The 20,783-nt window shown below is 34.3% G+C and overlaps 1 protein-coding gene across 4 annotated transcripts in view; it reads right to left on the reverse strand.

Annotated features, from left to right (window-relative positions):
* The window catches only part of SGCG (sarcoglycan gamma), a 112,352-nt gene that overhangs the window by 53,351 nt on the left and 38,218 nt on the right, over positions 1-20,783 (reverse strand). For 2 of the 4 annotated variants that reach the window (XM_027652425.1, XM_027652442.1), the window contains one exon: positions 942-1,136. In XM_027652425.1, the coding sequence (XP_027508226.1) occupies positions 942-1,136 (195 nt within the window). Of the gene's footprint in view, positions 1-941; positions 1,140-20,783 lie in introns of all 4 variants that reach the window. The other 2 variants (XM_027652416.1, XM_027652433.1) reach the window with 1 other exon arrangement.

Raw genomic sequence — 20,783 nt, forward strand, 5'->3', positions numbered from 1 at the left:
CAATACTCAGTAAAAAGTTCTCAATGACGTTCGTAATGGTGTCACGTACTTTTTCTGAGGATTGTGACATACACATGTACTTTGCACAAATGTATTTATGGTTGATACTTACCTGAAACTTAGCTATTTCCCTAGAACTGGTCTTCATTTAGTGACAGAAGTGTATTAACAATAGATAATGGAAACTTTAGCTACTTTCTTCAATAGCCAAGGCAGAATGTAGAAATTTATTATTATTGTTTTTCTTATAACAAGTCTACTCAAATCATCTATGTATCACAACTGCATGTTCAGACTAAATTAGCTTAGCGTCAATATTCACTAATGCATTTTATTGCATAACTGAAGCCATATTTTGCAACCTTCTAAAACTTATCCTTTAACCTACTACATGCAAAATTATATTATATGACAGTGGAAAGCTATGAAATTTATTTCCGAATTATATAGCTGCTTAGCTTCAAGTGTGATGTAGTGATAATTACTTCTGAGTTGTAATTAACTGGGCAAATAAATTGTTAGATTTTAGATGCTGATAAATAGGAGAAGCTAAATAACCATAAACTGTCTGCAATATTTTAACACTAAGGAATTCTGTATGAGATAAAATTACAGCAAACACGTTTATAAAATATCAACTAAGCAGAGACTATAAGACAGCAGTAAAACACATTCTCATAGAATGGTTAGAATTCATTACAATATAAGGTATCAACAACCTCAGTATTTCAAAAATTATTGTCAGTACAGAAATTACACGAGGAAATTTGTTCAAAGATAGATATTTCTGAAATAAAAAGTACAAATCACAGTTGAGAAGAAAGAAAAAAGAAACATCTATTACAGACAGAGAAGCTGAGGTACATACAAAATAAGTGAAGTGGTGAGGCAGGGAAAGGAAGAGAAAATGAGAAGAATGGAAAATTAAAAAGGACACTTACTGGGGAAAACCACATCACTTTAAGAATCCAAATTGTCAAAGAAAAATTCACAACTAGGATGATAAGCAGGAGGAGAACAAACAGGTAGAGGCAACGCTTTCTCCAGCCATAAATTCCAATTTTGTAGACATATTCATTCTTCGGCCTCTCTAGGCTAGTGCCTGGTGTTGTCGTAGTGTATTGTTCACGTACCATCTGCTATGTAAAGGAAAAAAAAAGGACTGCTTAGTTTCTTGATTTAAATGAAAATATTTGTATAATACTCCAAGGAAATATGAAGATATAATCGTAATAGCAAGTTACTAGAAACTGGAAACTCGTATGAAGTTTTACCCGGAAAGCATTTTCATCATGTTCCACTCAATTTACATCTTGGCTTTTGGTACACACAACGTGAAGTTTTAATATATGAACTGCATCAACTGCTGTTTTCAGGAGGTTTAAATCCTATAAAGAATGGTAACACTTTCCTCCCATTTGTCATAATATTCTAATTCTTCCATCACAAAATATTTCATGGGATCGTATCATAATCTGTGGCTCACAGAACAATATTATTTTACTGTAAAAATAGTTACAAGTGGTAACAGTACCTTGGAAGCACATGTTCAAAAAGACTTCTCCATACTCTATCCTTGACTCTAATAAAATGCATTCTCTGTGTTGCCAAACTTAACTGTGTATCAGTTAGAATGCCAGTATATATTAAGCTTCAGAATATGTATGTAAAGAAATTAAATAGTGCTTAGCAACATACAAGAATTAATGATTTCTCAATTCATCAGATAATCTTATTTAAAGATATATCAACAATAAAAACATTACTTACTGGATTTAAACAACTTCACTTTATACTATAAAGAAGCATTCTTTGAATTTAAAGGAATCTTAAAAGATTGCATTTTCTTAAAACATGAGGATATTTACTAAGTTCCACCTTTACAGCACAGAGATCACCAACAATTCAAAACATTCATTAAAGCTTACAGTTTCAGCCAAAAGAATAAAAACTCAGCAGCTGAAGCTGCTTATCAAGAAAAACAGTGGGCAATATCTGCTAATTCACTGATAGAAAGCAAAAAAAAGCCCAACCCAGTCATGGATGTCAAAAAGAACATAGGTACTGAAAGATCAAGCCCTTCTCATGAGCCAGGTATGTCCACAGGCATCTTACATCCAAAACCTGGTCCACTTTACTACAATAAAATGCTCCCAAATGAAAGTGCCTTCAGGAAGGTTTCATACAAGGTCTTCTCTCAAGTCTGAATTTCCTCCTATCAATGAGATCACCATGCTCTGCTCACACAACTTTCAAAATATGATCAAATTACATCCTTGCTTAGCTGCTGAATTACTTTAAGTAAAGTTACAGAAGCTCTTTTCAAGTTTTCTGCAGAGCCATTCTGTATCTGTAACAAGCTTGTGGCTCTCAGTTCTAACCCTCATTTTAAGATGTCATCTTTTGTTCCTGTAGCTTCCTAGCAAGACAGAGTAAGTTTACAATTGAACAGAAGTTCATGTATTATCTCTTTATATATATCTGCAGTAGTCACCTTATTTCTGCACTTCCACTAAAAAAAATAATTTAATTTGCTGTTTATTTGCATTCAAAAACTAGACGAAATCATTGGTAGTTCATAATGCAACTTTGCTACAGGCATTATGGTACAATAATGTACAAGATATTGTAATTAATTTTTTCTGTTACCAGTCTCAGTTGCTCATGGACTGTCTATATAAATCTTTTCATTGCTGAAAATAGTATAATGATTTAATAGTGAAGAATCATAGGTTCTAAAATAATTTGGCTTAATATTACTGCAAAACATTGTAGTTTTACAAGATGTTACTTAATATTCACCACTTGAACTGTGTTTGTTTAAAACAGATTTTGTATTTCAGCTCTGTGTATTACTCAAGCACATAGCACTGATTACAGAATACAGCATAAACTTGAGTTGATATTATTTTTTTTCATGCAATTGTTGTATCATAAACCATATTACTCACATAGAAGTTGACCCTTATCTTAAACCTCTGTTACCATGCTCTGCCATGAGATATTGGGATATTTATACATACAATGCTTAGACAAACCTTTACTCTCACTTCCACACAGACCTCTTCTTAACACATAACTTACACCTGTTAACTGTTACCTGGTAACACCAAGAGATATACTTTGAGAAATAACCTGTGCAGTTCTTGCTCATGTATAGTACAACTATGTCCTGGTTCTGGCCAATTTTTGCAGTACCCAGGAGGGGCATGGTTAGGACCCTGGGGTTATCCTATACCACCTCACATCATTGCCAGTGGTGGCAAGGAGGAGAGACAGGGTCATGCTGTGCATGCTGAGCACAGGGTATTGCTGCTTTCCCAGTGGTGAGCACTTGCATCTGGATCGTTCACCTTTCTTGTACACTGTTACTAGTATTATTGCTGTTACTGTAAGTTTCTTGTCTCGTTGTTGTTTCTAGTAAATTGTTCTTATCTCAATCCATGATTTTTACCTTTTGTACCTCCAGTTCTCCTCTCCAGCCTGCTGCAAGGGGGGGAGGAGAGGGAGTGAGCAAGCAGTGTGTGGATTGGAGTGTATCAGTGGGAACACTAAACTGGAGAATATCATTCCTAAACCATGACAAATTACATATACCCTAATACATGGTACCCAGCTTCTTACTGTTTTCTTCATTACACATACTTGTTAAGTGTCAGTTGAACAAAAAATAAGATATATGACAGCTACAGAAATTTCTGTAGTATCAGAAGCCCTCATCACAAGACAGATTGCTTTGCCTCTTCCATGTGTTGCTGTTTCCTACATCTTCAAGGTAAATTTTGTAGTAGAAGCACCATTTGCCAAAGAATTTGCCAATTAATTTTCACGTCTTCCAGTTTTATGCAGCCTCATCACAATGGTCTCTAACACTGGAATTCATCTCACAATGCAGCATTGAATATCTGAGCCAGTCAACCTGGGGACTCCCTTTATGGTCAACGGAGATAGATAAACCTGTTGGGAATTATTTGTCTGACTTATTTTAGAGGTGAATTTTAGACATCCAATGAACTGCACCTTAGATGGGTTTAACTTCTCTTCATCAAAAGAGAAAGAAAGAAAGCATGGGATGACTTTCTCATATGTATATACCTGCATGTTTTAGACATTTCAATCAGAATGATTTCCAGAAGCATGTAATTTAAAAATAAGATAGGATTCCTGTTCTTCTCTGTTCCATTTTTACACTGTTGTAAAATGTTTATTTTGCAAGTTGAGGGTTTTAAACATAATGCATTATGTACTGCTGCTTAATGAGGTGAGGTCAAAATCCATTACACATTTTACCAAAAAGCCTATGAGTTTTGCAATTGTCTTCAGCCCTTGAGAAATTCCACAGGGGACATCTCCCAGCACAGCATCGTTCCCTGCATGAATTATTTTTTCCTAACAGAAAACAGTTCTGCTGTTCCTGAGCATTATTAATACTGCCAAAAATTGCTTTTGTCCTAGTAAATGGGCAATGCTGGCCTAGACAACTGAATGCTTTGAAAAGGATTAAGCTTTTCTCCTTAATATAATATTTCATGATTTTAAAGAGAATTAGTGGCCCAATAACAAGTAATTACAGCAGAAATCCTTTAAGAATTGATGCCATTGGACTGCTTCTTTTGGGAGAATCAGCTTTCCACGTTACTGACTTACATGTTCACGAGCTGAAATCATACAGGAAAATAATCTCAGACCTGTCTGGAGAAGTCAGAGAGAAATAATTTTACATGTTTGGAATGTTTTACAAAGCTGGGCTGAAAGGAAAGCCTTAGATAGTTAGATCTCATAGTTGGCTTGTGAAGTCTGCCAGGATTCAAGATAGACTCAGAACAAAAACAACAGATATTTAGCACTATGATGAAAAATGTGATTTGTAAATGGAAAAACCATGAAACTGTAAATTGGTTGTGCAGGAGCAAAGTAAACAGATGCCAAGAAGGAAGTGGCTACTTAGACACCTGGATTTACACAAGTTAGTTGAAGAAGCAAGAAACCTGCAGTATGAACAATGACTTTGGTAACTGTTACCTTTAGATTATTTTACAAGGAAGTAGCCCACAGTGACTAAGAGTAAGAACCGTACTGAAAACTTACAGTGAAGATAAAATAGCAATTTAGTTTCAGAATGAAAATTCTTACACCTTTCAAATGGGCCATGAAAACATCTTATTTGCATCAGGTTAGCAGTACCACAATAAACAAAAGTCTGCTACTTAATCGGAAGAGGAATTTCTTGGTGTTTCTGTTCAAGGGCCCCCACAATCAGAAGTTAAATAAGATTAAGGTCAATTACTTGCATATTTCTTATGTATTTTTGTATATTTGGCCACAATTCATGGAATTGAGTTCTATCATGATAGTTTGCTATTTAAAAGTATTTTCTAATTGTCATAATCAATTTTACTGTAATCCATTTAAATCCAATTACTTCTTGCCTCTTTGTTGAGTTAAACCAGATACTGAATGCTAATTAGCTGTCAAAAGATTTGTTAAAGATTTTAAATGATAGATAAAACTTTTAAATTAGTACACTGTAGAGATGTGAGATTTCTCATGTGTTCAGGCATTACTTGTATGTATTGCATGTAAGGCACGAAATTCATGCCTGTAGTAATACATATAAGCCACTGATGAAAGAGCTGTATGTTCTTTACATTGTGCTATTAAAGGTGCCCTCTAAAAATATGTAGCCATGACAGTACACTTCCTCAGCTCTATTCCACCCTTTTTCATGCAAGACGTAGAAACTGGTCTGTGTCATTTGCATGACTTAGAGGTCCAGGAGATTTTTTTTTTTATTAATACCGAGATATTGAAAAACTGCCTATCAACGATGTTACTGTTGGACGTAGCTTAGGTCGGGCATCAAGTTCAAACAGCTATTCTGACAGCTCTGGAATATTCACTTCAGACAGCTTTGTTTTGAAAAAGGAATTTGCAAACTTGTCTGTAAGCCTGTTTGGGAAAGTAGGCTTGAGTAGAAGCTTGTTAATCGTATTTTCAGGAATGACTTATTTGAAGAAAATACTGAAGACTGAATACTATTTCAATTAAAATAAGCAATCTAAGTTTAATTCAACTGTAAAAATATGTTTTCACCATTTTTGTTCATAAATTGTTATATTATTTTCATGAACTTTAATAAAATTCTCCTTAATACACAGTTCAGAACTGTATTGCTCAAGTACTTTGTCATTTTGTCATATTTCTAATCTAATAATAATAATACTAGATTAGAAAACATAATTTAAATATAAAACTACTTAGTTGGTTAATCCTAATAACTATCTGTTATACCATTAATGAATAAATAATTATTAGCATTTTATATTTTTGGACTGTTTCCAACTGTATTGGGATTTTCAGCAAAGAGACACAAACTTTAGCACTCAATAGAACCTTTTCAAATCAGAATTAAGAAGAGCTGGTGAGATTTCGTGGAGAAATTTGCACTACTGGTGCTCATACTACATATGTGCTTCTGAACAGTCATCAGTGTTTCTACTCTTCTCTCTTTACATGAAATATATTTATTCACATGCAAGAAAATTCACAATGAAACAGGTGATAGAGCTAAAATAAAACAGATCAGTAGAAAGACCATTTTAAACACTAAAACTAAATTCTTGTGCCATTATAAACAAACTGTAAACTGAAATTAACCTGTCAACTCAGCCAAGTGAGAACTCCTTTTACGATTTGCATATGGTATCTTCATGGAACATTGTGTTCATTAATGGTATTATTATATAGTATGAACATCAGAAGTACACTAAGACTTCACACTTTGGGAGCATTCAGGCATGCACACTTTCGTCTTTGGGGAATCAGTCAACTGATTAACCAACAGAAAAGAGGTGCAATTGGAGTATTTTCCTGGCAGATGAAATACAGTTGGAGCAATCCCATCGTTCAAAGAAAAAGATGAAAAACCTTTGGAATCCAAATGGAAAGGCTTTCAAGACAAAAACAGAAAGGCAGGGAAAACTCAAACTCTCATGACTAGAAGAAAATTTTCCAATTCCTTTCAACCCTCACTCATTCCATCGTATTGTACTTTATTTTGCCCAACCTTGCCTTGCTGAAATTTTTGTATTATATGGAATATTACAGTTTGAATTGTAAACTAGTGTCATCAGCTAAAAAGAGCTGGATCCCTGCAGCATAATTTGAGGAAAACAGCAAAGAAATTCATATGGCCTAGTTAACTGTTTGTATACCCTGCAGTGCACATTTATATAATAACTATCACATAGTCACAATTAACAGCTTTGCACATTTTAAGTGCCACTGTAACAGCTGAAAGGTAGTCATGGACAGCATAGGATTATTTATATATCATATTAATATTATATAACTGTATAAAACAATTATATTACAATTATATCAATATTATTATATTAATAATATAAATTTAATATGCTATATTAAAATTATTATTTGTCTAATATCTATTTTTGAATCTCATTTACAGCAAAAATGGTTTTTTAAACTTTGTTTTTTATCTTTCAACTTGATTTATTTTCCTCTTTAACATATTCCTAAAACATTAATCAGGTCAAATAAAAAATAAATTACTCCCACCAGAATCAAAAGACCAAGTAAAAATACTACACAGATTTTTTTGCAAATTATTTCTAGTTTTTGTGTACTTTACTAATATTTTAAGAAGTAGCTAGTTGCTGGTATGAGAAATCCCACGTTTTTCATAAAAAATGCCTGAAAGTGTTTTCATTAAAAAAAAAAAAAAGTGAGTCTTCTCTCTGAAATTCAGTCACCATTACAGGTAAGTTTCCTTGAGTGACCTTGAGTACTGCTATGTAAAAGAAAAATTAAAATCTCACAATTACTTTCCTCAGATTTCCAACATATTTGTTACTCTGTCTTGTATAACAAACAGTGTTTTCATGAACACAAAGAACTTAGAATAGCTGATGTAGAACTGATTGGATCACAATGTTGGTGAGGCTACTGGTTAGACATCATGGAGCTCTTATTACTGTTACGAGATTTTTGAAATTATCTTTTAAGAAAAGAGAAAAGAGCACTCTGTACAGCCATTGTTTTCACTTAACAATGAAAGACTAAGATCCATTAATGGTGTCAAGGTCATTTACGTTCTTCCTATTTACTGTTCTTTGTGTAACGAACTTTCATAGTTTCAGTGTGCAAAACACTGTTTTGTCCTGTTGAACGTCATTCATTGTTTTGCAACAGGGTATTTTAAAATGTTAAACCTACATCAGATAATTAATCTCTTCTTAGTTATGAAGTTTTTATTCTCCAACCCCTTTGAGTAGGGGCCTTGAGTAGGTGATAAAACTGCAATAGTGACCAATTTGCTTTGATGAACCTGATTGTGAAATAAATTTTGCCCTCTGAAGTCCAATACATTTTTCCCCCATAGAAGTTGCTCTTCAAGGTGATTTATTTTTTCCTTGAAGGACTGCAAGTGCACCAGATACATAATGTACTGCAGTCAATATCAGAACAGCCTTCTGCCTCTAAGGTTTCTCTCTCTAAAGCAGAAGACAGAGTAGATTCATTCCACTAGACCCCTCTTTTTCTTTAATTGTGCATTTAACAAAGTGTTTATAATTAGGCTAGGTATAAATTAAATTACTCAAAATATGAGTCATTAAAGTCTTAGTTAAGGTTTTCAACTAATATAAACAGAGAAAGTAGAAAGAGACTGCTGAATCTGCGTTTTTGATCCTCTACAGTGACAGAAGACAGGAGTTTGTTATGAAACGATGGTGTGCCCATGTTACTGCATTCAATTCTTCATGAGGTGATGCTAGATAAGTCTCTGATTCATCATATAACAATTTTCCCAGAACAGAATCACAGAATAAAAAAACATGAAAGTTGCAAGGTACCTCTGGAGATCATCTAGTCCTATTCCCTGTTCAAAGTGGGGTTAACTGACATAAGAATTGGTTACTTATTCAAAATAAAGGTGCAACCATACTTTATTAGGAATAAATTTTCTTCAAAAACTCCTTAGCTCAGCATACAGTAATAGCTGTATTCACTGAAAACATGAATTCCAGTGAACTCCCAAACTTCAAACTGCTTTCAGGTTTTCCAGTCTACAGTTGCTACACACAATGGGTTCAGAAGTCATGCAAATACTGATAGCAGTGAGCACTTGGGGACTGACAATGCTGTAATTTTCAGCCTTCACTCCCTGACTTGGTGCATGTTCTCCCCTCTCTTACTCATAATGATGAACAAGTCCACAAGGAAAGAATTAAGATTTCTGCTGCAGAAGAAGGAAAGATGGTGAGAGAATGGTGTGACACAGCAGGGTAAGAGAAAAGGCAACTCCTATTGCTTATTCTGGGAATGTATGCTTGAAATTAAGTGAAAGATTCCCTTAGTCAGTACCCCAGGAATACCTTATCCACAAACTGAAGCCTTAAAGTTAAACATAGTAATTCACATACACATATTACTTTAGTTTATAAGAATTGCAACAGTTCTGCACCTTAGCAGTATCTTTCAAATACTAGAATGAATTATAGAGGGATGACTATCCATTGCTTTTACATTACTTTTTCTCATGTATGAGCAGAAATAAGAATGAGGAGAAATAGAAATGCAGAAAATGCCACTGTTAAAAAATTATCTTTCTTGGTAGTGCTAATAAGCCTGTTCTCTAGAATTAAAACCTCAAATGTATTCACAAATGATAAATAATACATCATACACTGTTAAAAAAAATCCCACAATAATAAATACCCTTCTTAATCAATAAAACATATTTTGACATGGAAGTTACAAAATAAAAATGAAGCCTAGCAAAAAATTTGACATTTCAGGCATTTAATGAAATTAAAATTTTTACTCTTAATACCATATTTTTACACCCCAAGCTGTTGTACCTTCAGACCTGATAGGAAGTGCCAGAGAAAAAATAAGGACATGTGAGTCTACTATTCATTTCCAGGACTGCTGTACAGACCAATTCCTGTATTCTCAATTATACATTAAACTCTATACTATCCTCCAAAGAAAAACGCTTTCACTTGGATTTATAATATCATTGGCAAGTCCAGAAAATTACAGCACTTGGGAGACAACTGCAGAAAATAAGTATTTTTAAGGCATTGCCTTTGTTCTTTAAGAAAAACTGTTTCATATTGCATTACAATGGACTAGGAAGATGTCCACACAATAACTTTGCAAGCCTAAGCTTATGGGAAACGATTCTATTCAATGAGTGATCCAATATAGGAATTCTTAGATGTTAGAAACGGCCACAAGACAAGAGGGACTGGTCCTTACTATGTCTCATCATGAAGCAGGTCAGACATATTGTTGGAACAGATAGGACATCTTTTATGAACACTGTAATAATACTCTGAAACAAATTTGGAATTTGTGTTGGAAGGTAACTGTTTCATCTAGGAGGACTGCTGAGAAAGAGTAAACTCAAAGCCCAGCTTATGCTCATCACTTTAGTCAGTAGCAAAGATGAAACTGAAATTAGCAACAGGGTACAAAAGGGAATAAAAAGAGTTTAGGGTAGAGGACCTGTGTATGTTTGTTATTGCTTTCAGTTGTGTCTAAAAATCCTTTAAAAACAGCAAAGAAACAGTGAAAGCTTAATGAATAATTTTTACTATAAACAGAAGTAGTGATGAGGCCTAGTTCTATACAGATTTGTACATTTTATTCTTCAACTATTGACATCAGTGCAGTAATCTTGTTACTTCTGCTCTCTCTGAGTCCTTTATAAAAATTTCCTGAGCCAAATATAACACATATCAGTACTAGCTAGCTTGAACTGTGTGTTCTGACTCAGTAGATACTATTCACATGCCAACAGAATGTAGCAGAACAGTCTTCCTTCAATGAGGGCATGATCTCATAAGAAACTTCCACTAACATTGAAAAAAAACTTCACTACCCTGAAAACCTCTACGCATTTATTTTATCATACTCATATTTGACTGTAAAGTCAAAAGATGGGCAGGGGTAGAAACTTTGAGGTGAACAACAGTAAGTTGAATTCTATCAGTTTAATTTTTCAAAAAAAGAAAATTCAATCAGAATAAAATACCAATAGACAGCAACAATTTACAGAGTAATATTTACATAGCTTTTACAAAGAGATTTTATTTTAAAATATATAACTTTTTCACAAGAATGAAATGTTTGATAAATAACAAGATCCAATATTCAACAATAATAGAAAACATAATGACTGATGTAGTCAGAATTATTTTTTAAATTTTGTTTCTGTTGCTTTGTGTTACTATATCCTACTAGATCTATCTATACAGATAGTTCTATATACACCTAGTAGGATATCTACAAGATATATCTATCCTACTAGATCCCACTTGATAACAACAAATTGACCTACACAAATAATCAAAGAATATTTTTTATGTTTATTCTCTTATATGTGAGTTTAAAACCATAAAAAGGACTACATTGGAGCATATCAAAGTCCATTTAGCTCAATAGCCTCTCTTTGATAGTGACTAAAAGATGATACTGATGAAAGAATGGAAGCCTTCTTACAGATCTCCATCATACTGTTTTCTCTGCGATCCTGGTAATTTCTTTCCTAGGTTGTGTTGTCCAGCTTGTGCGAAAGCAGCACTATTCGTTTTGTTGCATTTGCTACCTTCCTCTTAACCTAGTCAGTTCAGATACGGGGGAGGAAAAAAAACAGCATACAGGACTCAAAAAACAGATAAATTATGGAGTTGAAGTCTACTGCTTCCCCATGAATTCTGAATGTTTCATTTTATGACAACTAGTGGGCACTGAACTTGTGTTGTCAGTGCATAATCCATCATAACTCCAGGATCTCACTATGAAATTGTAAATAGTTCAGATACCATCACTTCACATCTGAAGGCTTTTTTCCCCCATGCACAAAACTCTACATCTGCCTATCTTGAATTTGATCTGCCATTTTCGCTTCTGATCACTCAGTCTTGAACTACCCTTCAGCAAAGTCAAAAAAGACGCAAACTGCATAGGCAACTGGTAAGTGATGATCACTGGAGAGTTCCTTTATCAAGAGACAGTGGCACCCATCTGCTGACTTGACTTTGATATCTTGGAAGTTCTGCTGCTTGATGAGTGATCAGAGATGGGATATTGCAGAGACTTCTGAGACTTATCCAGCCCTTGCTGTTTATTACAGGGGCAGCAATGATTCTCCTATGGTTCAGCAAATGAAGAGTGATTATAGAGGGAGTGGTAAAGCTTTTAAGGACCAGCTGATTTTCCCCTCAGTCCTTCCCGGGAAAGAGAAAAGGAGTTCTTAAAGGAATGGACGTATCCTGCATGTTAATAGCTAATACTTAACTCGTGTCACAGACAGAATTTTGGCTTTTATGACCACAGGAGAGTTTTTAAGGATTGATAACTATTGAGAAGAGATGGAATCCATCTGAACAAGCTGGGCAAGAGCATCATTGCTAACTTAAAGAGAAAAGTATTAAATTAGGTACACCAGGAGAGGGTTGCTATAGCCTTAAGGAAAGTGAATCCATTGGGGGCAGCAAAGAAGCATCCAGATGATTGTTTGATGGAGAAAGCTCTCTCCCTTTCCTTATAAAAACAGCATAACTGTGGCCCATCTGCAGTGTCTGTTCATGAATGAATACTGCACAGAAAACAAGAGCAATCAGAAGTTCATGCACAGCTGCAGACCAATAATCCCACCGGAATTACAAAAATATAGTGGATAGCCTGTATGACTGGAATGCTGCAATGGATGGATACGTGCACTGAGGAAAGAAAGTTTTGCTTTGAAACAGAAATGAAGACATTCAGGAGGTTATGAGAAAGACCAAAGGAGAAGTGCTGCCCTGCTAAGTCTCCTACAGCTCCCTAATTGAACACACAGAAGGAGGGACTTCTGGATGATTTCCAGAGGCTCCTTCCAATCTAAATTAATCTAGGATTCTCCAGCCTTTAGAGCTGGCCTTTTATCACCAATAGTATTTAATTTATTTTATTTCTGTTTTGTTTTTTTTTTTCAGAGGTCTTTATTGAGCATCTTCTGATTTTGAATATTACTATATACTTTATCTATACGTCTCCTGTAGATAAGTTCCTTCTATAGTCCTTTTATTCTGGAATAGATCCTTTGATGAGTAATCATAAAGTGGAGTTATATCACAGAAAGTGCTCCAGTTTCTTCCATACTCAAGAAAAACAAAAAAAAAATAATTTGTCATAGTCCTTATATCCTTCTCCAACCACTCTTCTTAGAGTCTTACTCATTTACCATACAAACTAGCTGGTAGGTGTTGGCCATTCTCATGTTTGAGGGAAGACTTTTCATTATTCATGTTGTTCACTGTTCCTCAAACATTTTTTTCCCAGTGGTACTGGATTTGGATTTAACGTGCCTGACTTCACGACCTTTTCTGTTTTGTTAATTTGCACACAACTTCAGATTTGGGAAATTCTTTTAATTGTTTCCCTCAATCTGCTGATTTGCCATGCTGAGTTACTTTTGCCTTCCCAAACTTTTTTTCATAGAGAGCATATATCCTGATCTGTCCTTTCAACATAATTCTCTTAAATATTTTCTGGGATGCTTTCAGCTTACTTTTTGGCAAACAACTTCATTCTTATATAGTTATCTTTGAACCTAAGCACAATTTACATGTGGTTTTTTGACTTCAAACGTGCACATTGAATACATTTTACATTCTTGACACGCATAATCAAATACCTTATTCTGTGTTGGAAAGAGAATGAACCTAAGTTAAATGTTAGATTAAGTTTTGCCTATATTAAATATTGGTAATTTTGTATTGCAATAACATCTTTTCTTGAAGAACAGGTAATCTGTATTAAACGTGATTTCACAAAAATTAGTTTGCCTCTAAACTTTAGTTCACTTATTTTTCCAAAAGACAAACAGAATCTGCTGTGGTTTTGACTGCAATTTAGTGTTTCAAAGGAGCTAACCAGTTCTGATATGCATCACTGTAGTATTTTTAATAATAGTTAAACCCCCCTATCTTCTCTAGATAAACACAGTAAAGTCACACTAATTTCAATTGAAAAAATATTCCTTCATAAAAGGAGAAATAAAAACAATGTCGTAATTTTAAGAAACAGGAAATCTGGATGAATAGGTCAAAGAATAAACCAATACACTTTTGCATGGTATACAGTTTTAATTTATTTTAGGAGTATTTATTAAGCACACAGCTTATTTGGAAAGAACATTTAAGAACTCCTTTAAGTCATCCCATTCAACCTTTTATTATATCAGGTCAGCAGTAATACTCCTAACCTTGGTGATTAAGCAGAATTTTGACTCCTTTAGAGTGGTTTCTATGTCTCTGTGTGCCATGGACATTAAGAAAAGTTTATCTGAGTATTTGACAAAATGGATACATCTCATGCTTGTATTGCCATTTAAATTGCTGCTCTAAACTACTTGTTTTTGTTTTGCTCTGTTACTTATGTCTTGGATGCTCTCCATTACTTTTCATTCCTCCTTTATTGTCAATGTACAGTATTGTAAGAAAAGAAAGAACCATAAAATTTTACTTTAACACATGTTAAAGTTAAACTTTGCAGACAACAGGATCTGGTAGTTTGTCAGTTTGAGTTGCAGCAAAAATTAGGTTTCTGTGTACAAATGGTTCATTTCTTAAGGGCCATTAAATACAAATAAGAATTGTTTTTGTGGCCTTCAATTTTCCTTCCCTGGAGACAACACCAGGAATCTCAAAACACTGGCAGGCATACTTTTTAAAAATTTTTTTGTCATGCTTTTTCTGATTGTTTATATACTTAGAAGTGTGACACATAGGCCAGAATTCCAAAGCTAACTCAGGGGAGGGATGGGAAAATAATCTTCATTGGTGTTGCTGAACACATCAAAAGACTTGAAATTCTTTATAAAAGTGAAGAAAAAGCAATACCTCTGATGGAGATAAATCATGAAAGAATCTCTGCTGTCATAATCTTGTGTGGATGTTTACTAGACAAAGAATAACTTCCGATACTTTAAAAAAAAAAAGGCAACTACATATTTTTGTTTAAAAACACTTTTTTAAGTAAAAAAGATATTTTTATTTTCTATGTGTCTGATAGAAGAGTTTTCCTATCACAGAGCAATGATTATCCACAGCAGGGCCAAAATTTATCTTGTAGAAATCTTGTTCCTAATGCAAGTCCTGCTATGAGAAAGCTTTTTGCAAAAGTCCTTTAATATTATCCTCAATGTTGTTCACAGCAAAAGTATTTCATGTTGTCAGTGCTGGCTGGAGGTACTGTCTGTGAGAGCAAAAAGAAACAGCTCTATTTAAGTACATAAAGTCATATGCATTGGCATATTCTCTTTTTCCTCATTTTGCTGCTACTTTTATGAAAGTGTTACTTCCATTTCATAGAATGCTGTTGTGTCTTTAGGGGGATACTTCCAGTTCATACAGTAGACTTCAGCCCAACTACAAAACAGATAAGTCCTTTTTGTGGTGTTTTCCTGTGTTGATTATGGACCTTGAAAGTAGCTTATTTAGCTTTGATAAACGATTTCACATAATAAATGGAATTATACTCTTATTCTGTGAGGCTTCTTTTTTTTTTTTTTTTTTAAATAGTGAAATAAAAATACACAAAAGAAATAAGGAATAGAACTAGATGTAGAGGCTAGAGATGAAAAGTAATCCTCATGCTTTCCCCTCCTAATTCAAGTGATGGATCACATGTATGCTTTAAAAAATAGGATAATTTGACCCTGTATCTAGAAAGCAACAATTGTACCTTTTTTTGACAAGTCACTTGGAAGTAAACTAAGAATTCAAATTCACTTTCCTTTTCTGTAGAAGGGAAGCAAAATGCTTTCCTATGTATACTGTCTCTCATTACATACTTTAAACCTCTGCCCTATCCTGATGAATTTTAAATGTCAAAGACTACAAATTGATGTGATTCTGTTGCACTGCAGTCCTGCTTATAACAACTTTATTACTCATTTTTACTTACAAAGGGGAAAACCCAGCTAATTTAAATGTGTATTAGACACATAAGGAAATCATCAAAAGACATGTACTACAGAAGCCTTTTTTGGTGATGTTGACTTGAGCTGTTTAGGTAGCAACCAATTCTAAGTTTCTTCAGCAACCGTGACAAAGTAATAATGCAATGCAACAAACACAGAAGATAAAGAACATGGAAAAATGTATAAATACTGGTTTTGACCAGTACATCCCTTCCTGGACTAAAATCTATAGGAAAGATATAGCTGATCTTTCAGATAGCTGTAAAAACAAATGAAGCACAAACAAAACCTGAAGTACATGTTAAGCATGCACACACTCCAAGATAAACTAGAAGCAAAATCTCTTATTTGACATAACATATACACTCTCTGTATCTCAAAGTAGAATTTTTCATACAAAGTATTTAATCCAAATTGGAAATCAGCAGATACTATTAAAATTCTTAACTTCCAATTAAAGTTGGCTTACTGATGTAAATAAAATAGTGTAATCTGAAATGTAAGATTTATTTTTGGCATATTTCTTCATTTTAAAGATTCTAATTTGAGTAACTGGAAAACAATTCCTATTTGGATCAAATAAGAAGTCTGTTATCTTCTCCAGAAAGTACGTCTGTAGCTTCTAAAGTTATTCTTTAGGCACACACAGGAAAAGATATTCATAGAACACAAGTATAACCTGCCTTTTTAAACTCCAGTTAGACATTGTTCCTTAAATTAGACAGTAGTGCCTGACACATCAGTTTTTTGTTGCCTGAGATATTACCAGAGAAGCAACCCAGAACATAAAAAAAAAATAAATTAAAAAAGGAACGATATAACAGGAAAGTCTAATAACAATATCAGTATGCTATTTGCTATCTATGCATCTGCTGCAGTATTATTTGCAATTTTGACCATAAATAATGAGTAAGAGACTACTCCAGATTGCTCCAGAGCTTTGAAATTTTTAACCATGGTTTCTGAAAGCAAATTAAAGGCATTAAGAACAATTCCTTGCTCCTTGTAGGCCCAAAGAAAACTGCAGCTCGTGCTGAAGTACTGGTTCTGATACGCAGTTTTGTGTCTTTTGTGCATGCTCAGATCACTTACTACATGCATTGTAGGATGAACTAGGGCCCTATTTCAAGAAAAAAACTTACTTCACTGTGTAGGAATCATTAATCCTGAAAACCGCTTTACTGACTAACAAAGCCTTTACTTGGAAAAGTAAGCTACACAACAGCATAGATAAGAGGTCCCAATATGTTCAAAAACATCCTCATATGTTTGGCAGATGAGGTCTATTGTTGGTCACAGGCAGGCAGCAAAGAATTTATATTTTCATTAAAGCCCTCTGATAATTGTCCCTACAAGAAATGAATATATCACTAATCCCAGAACAGTGGTGGTGACTTCTCATGCAAAGATTTCTTCAGCAAGAGAAAGAGCTGCAAATTAGGCTTTCTTAAACTCAAATTTGCAAGAAGTATGCCAGTTTCTAATGGCAAAATAAAGATAAATGATGCTAGATCTTAGTTTCTGGACGTTATTCTAGTCCAGGTTTGCAGATGATTTGAACTGTTCTCTAACATCTGGGCAACTAAACTCTATGTCGGATAGATTTTGATTCCTTACATGGCAGTTGAAGAACAATCTTAGACATTTCTGGAAGGTAACCATGCATCAGAAAAGCTTTAGTTCAATATAAGGACAACTGAAAGATTTTTGTTAGCCTCAAGTGTACAAAGCAAAGAGTGTCCTCAAGACTTTAGAATCTATTTTTCAATTTAAAGAAAGTGCTGGGTCAATTCAACTGAAATTTAAAATAATCTATCACAATGTTGAAATCTATTTTGGCAGGGTAAAATTGTCTTGTAAGTGTTCTAATTTCTTTTTAGCTGTGAATTAACAAAATATGAAACCAGACGTAAAAAAGAAAAAATATCCACATTATAATTTAAATACAGTAAAATAAATACTGTGAGTAGACACTTGGGGATAAGCGAAAAGTGGTAAGTTGAGACTACACTCAGGAAACAAAATATGAGATGTATAAGCAGAGATTGTAAAATACGGGGAGAAAGCACCAAGGGAATGCTGAAGAAAATAAAAAAAAAAAGGAAAAGGTAACAAAATATGGAATATTCTGATAATGCAAAGGAATGGAGGTTAATTTGCTTTCTGCTGCCTTCGTTTTAATTATTTTGCATTCTAGACATTTATATGCTTCCCTTACTAAACAATCCTAAATCAAAGCTTATTTCTAGATAGTTTTTTGAATGCTAGCTTTGAATTTTTTCCTGAGTTAAAGCTATATGTTACTAGGTACCTGGGGATTTCTCATACAGGAAGACAGTCATATTAATTTTCTTAACTTAAATAGTATTTTAGATGTTTTCCATAAGGAGATATGGCTTTGTCATCCTTAAACATGACTAAAATCAAGAAAAATAAATCATCGAGTATGAATCACAACACTATCGATTCAACAGACAAAATTACTAGTTTAAAACTAAAAGCAAAATTAATAAAAGAATATATATTTAAAAAAGTAAGTACTCTTACAGATTGTGAAAGTTGTTACTGACAGAATTTCAATGAAATATATAATTCAGAAAGAATGTGATACTCAGGTACTCAGGTACTCAGATAAATACAGAGGTTTCATTGAATATAGCTTACAAATGGTTTCCTCTCTGTTATAACAATACACTAATAGTCTTATACAACTGTAAATATAGGAACTGCATTTCTGCTTTTGGGAGCATTATCTTCACACATGCATTGAACATAATTATTAAATGACTCATGAAATAATGCAGAACGAAATACACTACTTTGTAATGTAATTCTGTGTTTAAGGAAGATAGAGTTTTCAGAAGCCCTCCTCAGCACTTTCATTAAATGGAAAATACCTAGAATGTTACAGGGAAAAAAAGTGTTTGGGCTAAAAGAAAAATGCTTTATTATACGAAACAGTAATGCAGAAAATTAGATACATTTTTTGGTGTACAGGCCCTTCACCAGGTCTATTTGAGCATTTGAAACTGTAAAAATAGCCTGAAAATAGTGTAGGCAACATAGGACTACTATGTCCTACCTTGGTCTTGCTGGCTGTCCTACAAAAATTTAGGCTCTGCCTCCACAAAATTCTATGCCACATACTACGTAAAAATTGGCTCTGGGTACCCTCTTGGTGAACTTGCACCACTTTAGCCCTCATCAGAACTAGAATATATGCTAGAAGTCTTGGAGTGCAGTACGAAGGCACAATGCGTATCAGGATAACTATTACATGATTGTGGAGAGAACCAAATTTGACAGTGCCTTCTCTGCCTCATCCATGCTGACTTTTGGGATTGTTTCCCATGCTCACTCTCTTGTTTGGCACTTAGGCCAAACGCAAATCAACCTCTTCTTCCTTCACATATTGAAATCTGTATTATCATTTTATTATCCCTACTGTGAAAACTCTCACTCAGGCAATCAATAACTACAACCTTTTCTGCCAGTCTCCCAAATATCCTCCTGTGACCTTTCAGGTCATAGGGAATGCTGATATAAGTATTATTTTAACTCATTGTTACTTTTTTGGTTTTAAGCTCTGAATCTGTCTATTTCCTTCCTTGTATTTCCAAGTAAAATTCAAGTCAAATATTACAAGTTAATTCTCACTGATTTATGGGAACTTTATGTGGCTAGAGAATACTGCTAGCTACCAATTTCCCATGTTTATTAAACTGTCATGCCCTCCTCCTCCATGAAATCTGAAACACTGCAGACTGGATCAGCTGGTAAGACAACCAGAGGACTAATCAAGACCAGGAGGTAAATAATAATAACAGTACAGGGAATATTTCAGAAAATCTGAACAAATTCTGAGAAACCTAGGAAAAAAAATAAGCTGCAATGGACCTCTGAAGATCATCTATTCCAGTTCAAATCCAGACTGGAACACGCCTTTGGATGGAGCTAGCTGTCTCCGGCTTTGCTAATTTAGCTTGGTTTGTGGTTAGGGTCCCTTACCATAGCTGTGCTCTGCTGACTCAGCTTCATTGCAGAGCATTTATTTTTTGATACTCTTCCACTTTATTCTGCTTTCAGCAGCCTGGAGTCACCAGAACATGTTTTTTATTTAATTATTACTGCTCCTCACTTCAAACTCCTTTTCCTCAAAACTGAGGAAATGGGGTGCAGTGGAACTTTTCAGACGTCTCCTTCCATCAGCAGCCATCCCTGACTAAGGCTGCTTGTTCCTCAGAGACAGGTCTAACAGCTTGGAAATTCAATGGAGGACTTGCATGAAACTTTAACACGAAACAGAGGCTGTTGTACTCTACACAGTCAGCTTTTTCTGAAAGCCACTAATATCCAGAACTAAGAAGGCAATGATGCAAGAAGGCTTTATAAAATTTAGTATCTGTCACTTGCACTATGAGAAAAGGTAAGGTGAAGCAGAGGTACTAAGAATGCTGTTCCTCAGAGCACTGACAGCACAGAAAATAAACAAGGAGGAACTGAAGAGTTTTTTAACAGTCATTACTACAAATGATTCCACCTTTACATCCCATTCTTGACAATACATATATATGTGACTCTTACAAACATACTTTCAGGATACACATACACACACAAACAAATAAACATGTCTTATTGAAAACCATGCCTTTTATGGCTAATACCAGCATTATTCAACACTCCAGCACATACCACACTCCATTTAAAAAAAAATTATGTACTTTAGTTTATATTTCTCTTCACAGTCTTATACAAACATGGTACTTCATCCACCACAGAAACATAA

Source organism: Corapipo altera, unplaced genomic scaffold (genome assembly GCF_003945725.1).
Source record: "Corapipo altera isolate COAL_440 unplaced genomic scaffold, ASM394572v1 0, whole genome shotgun sequence".
Lineage (NCBI taxonomy): Eukaryota > Metazoa > Chordata > Aves > Passeriformes > Pipridae > Corapipo > Corapipo altera.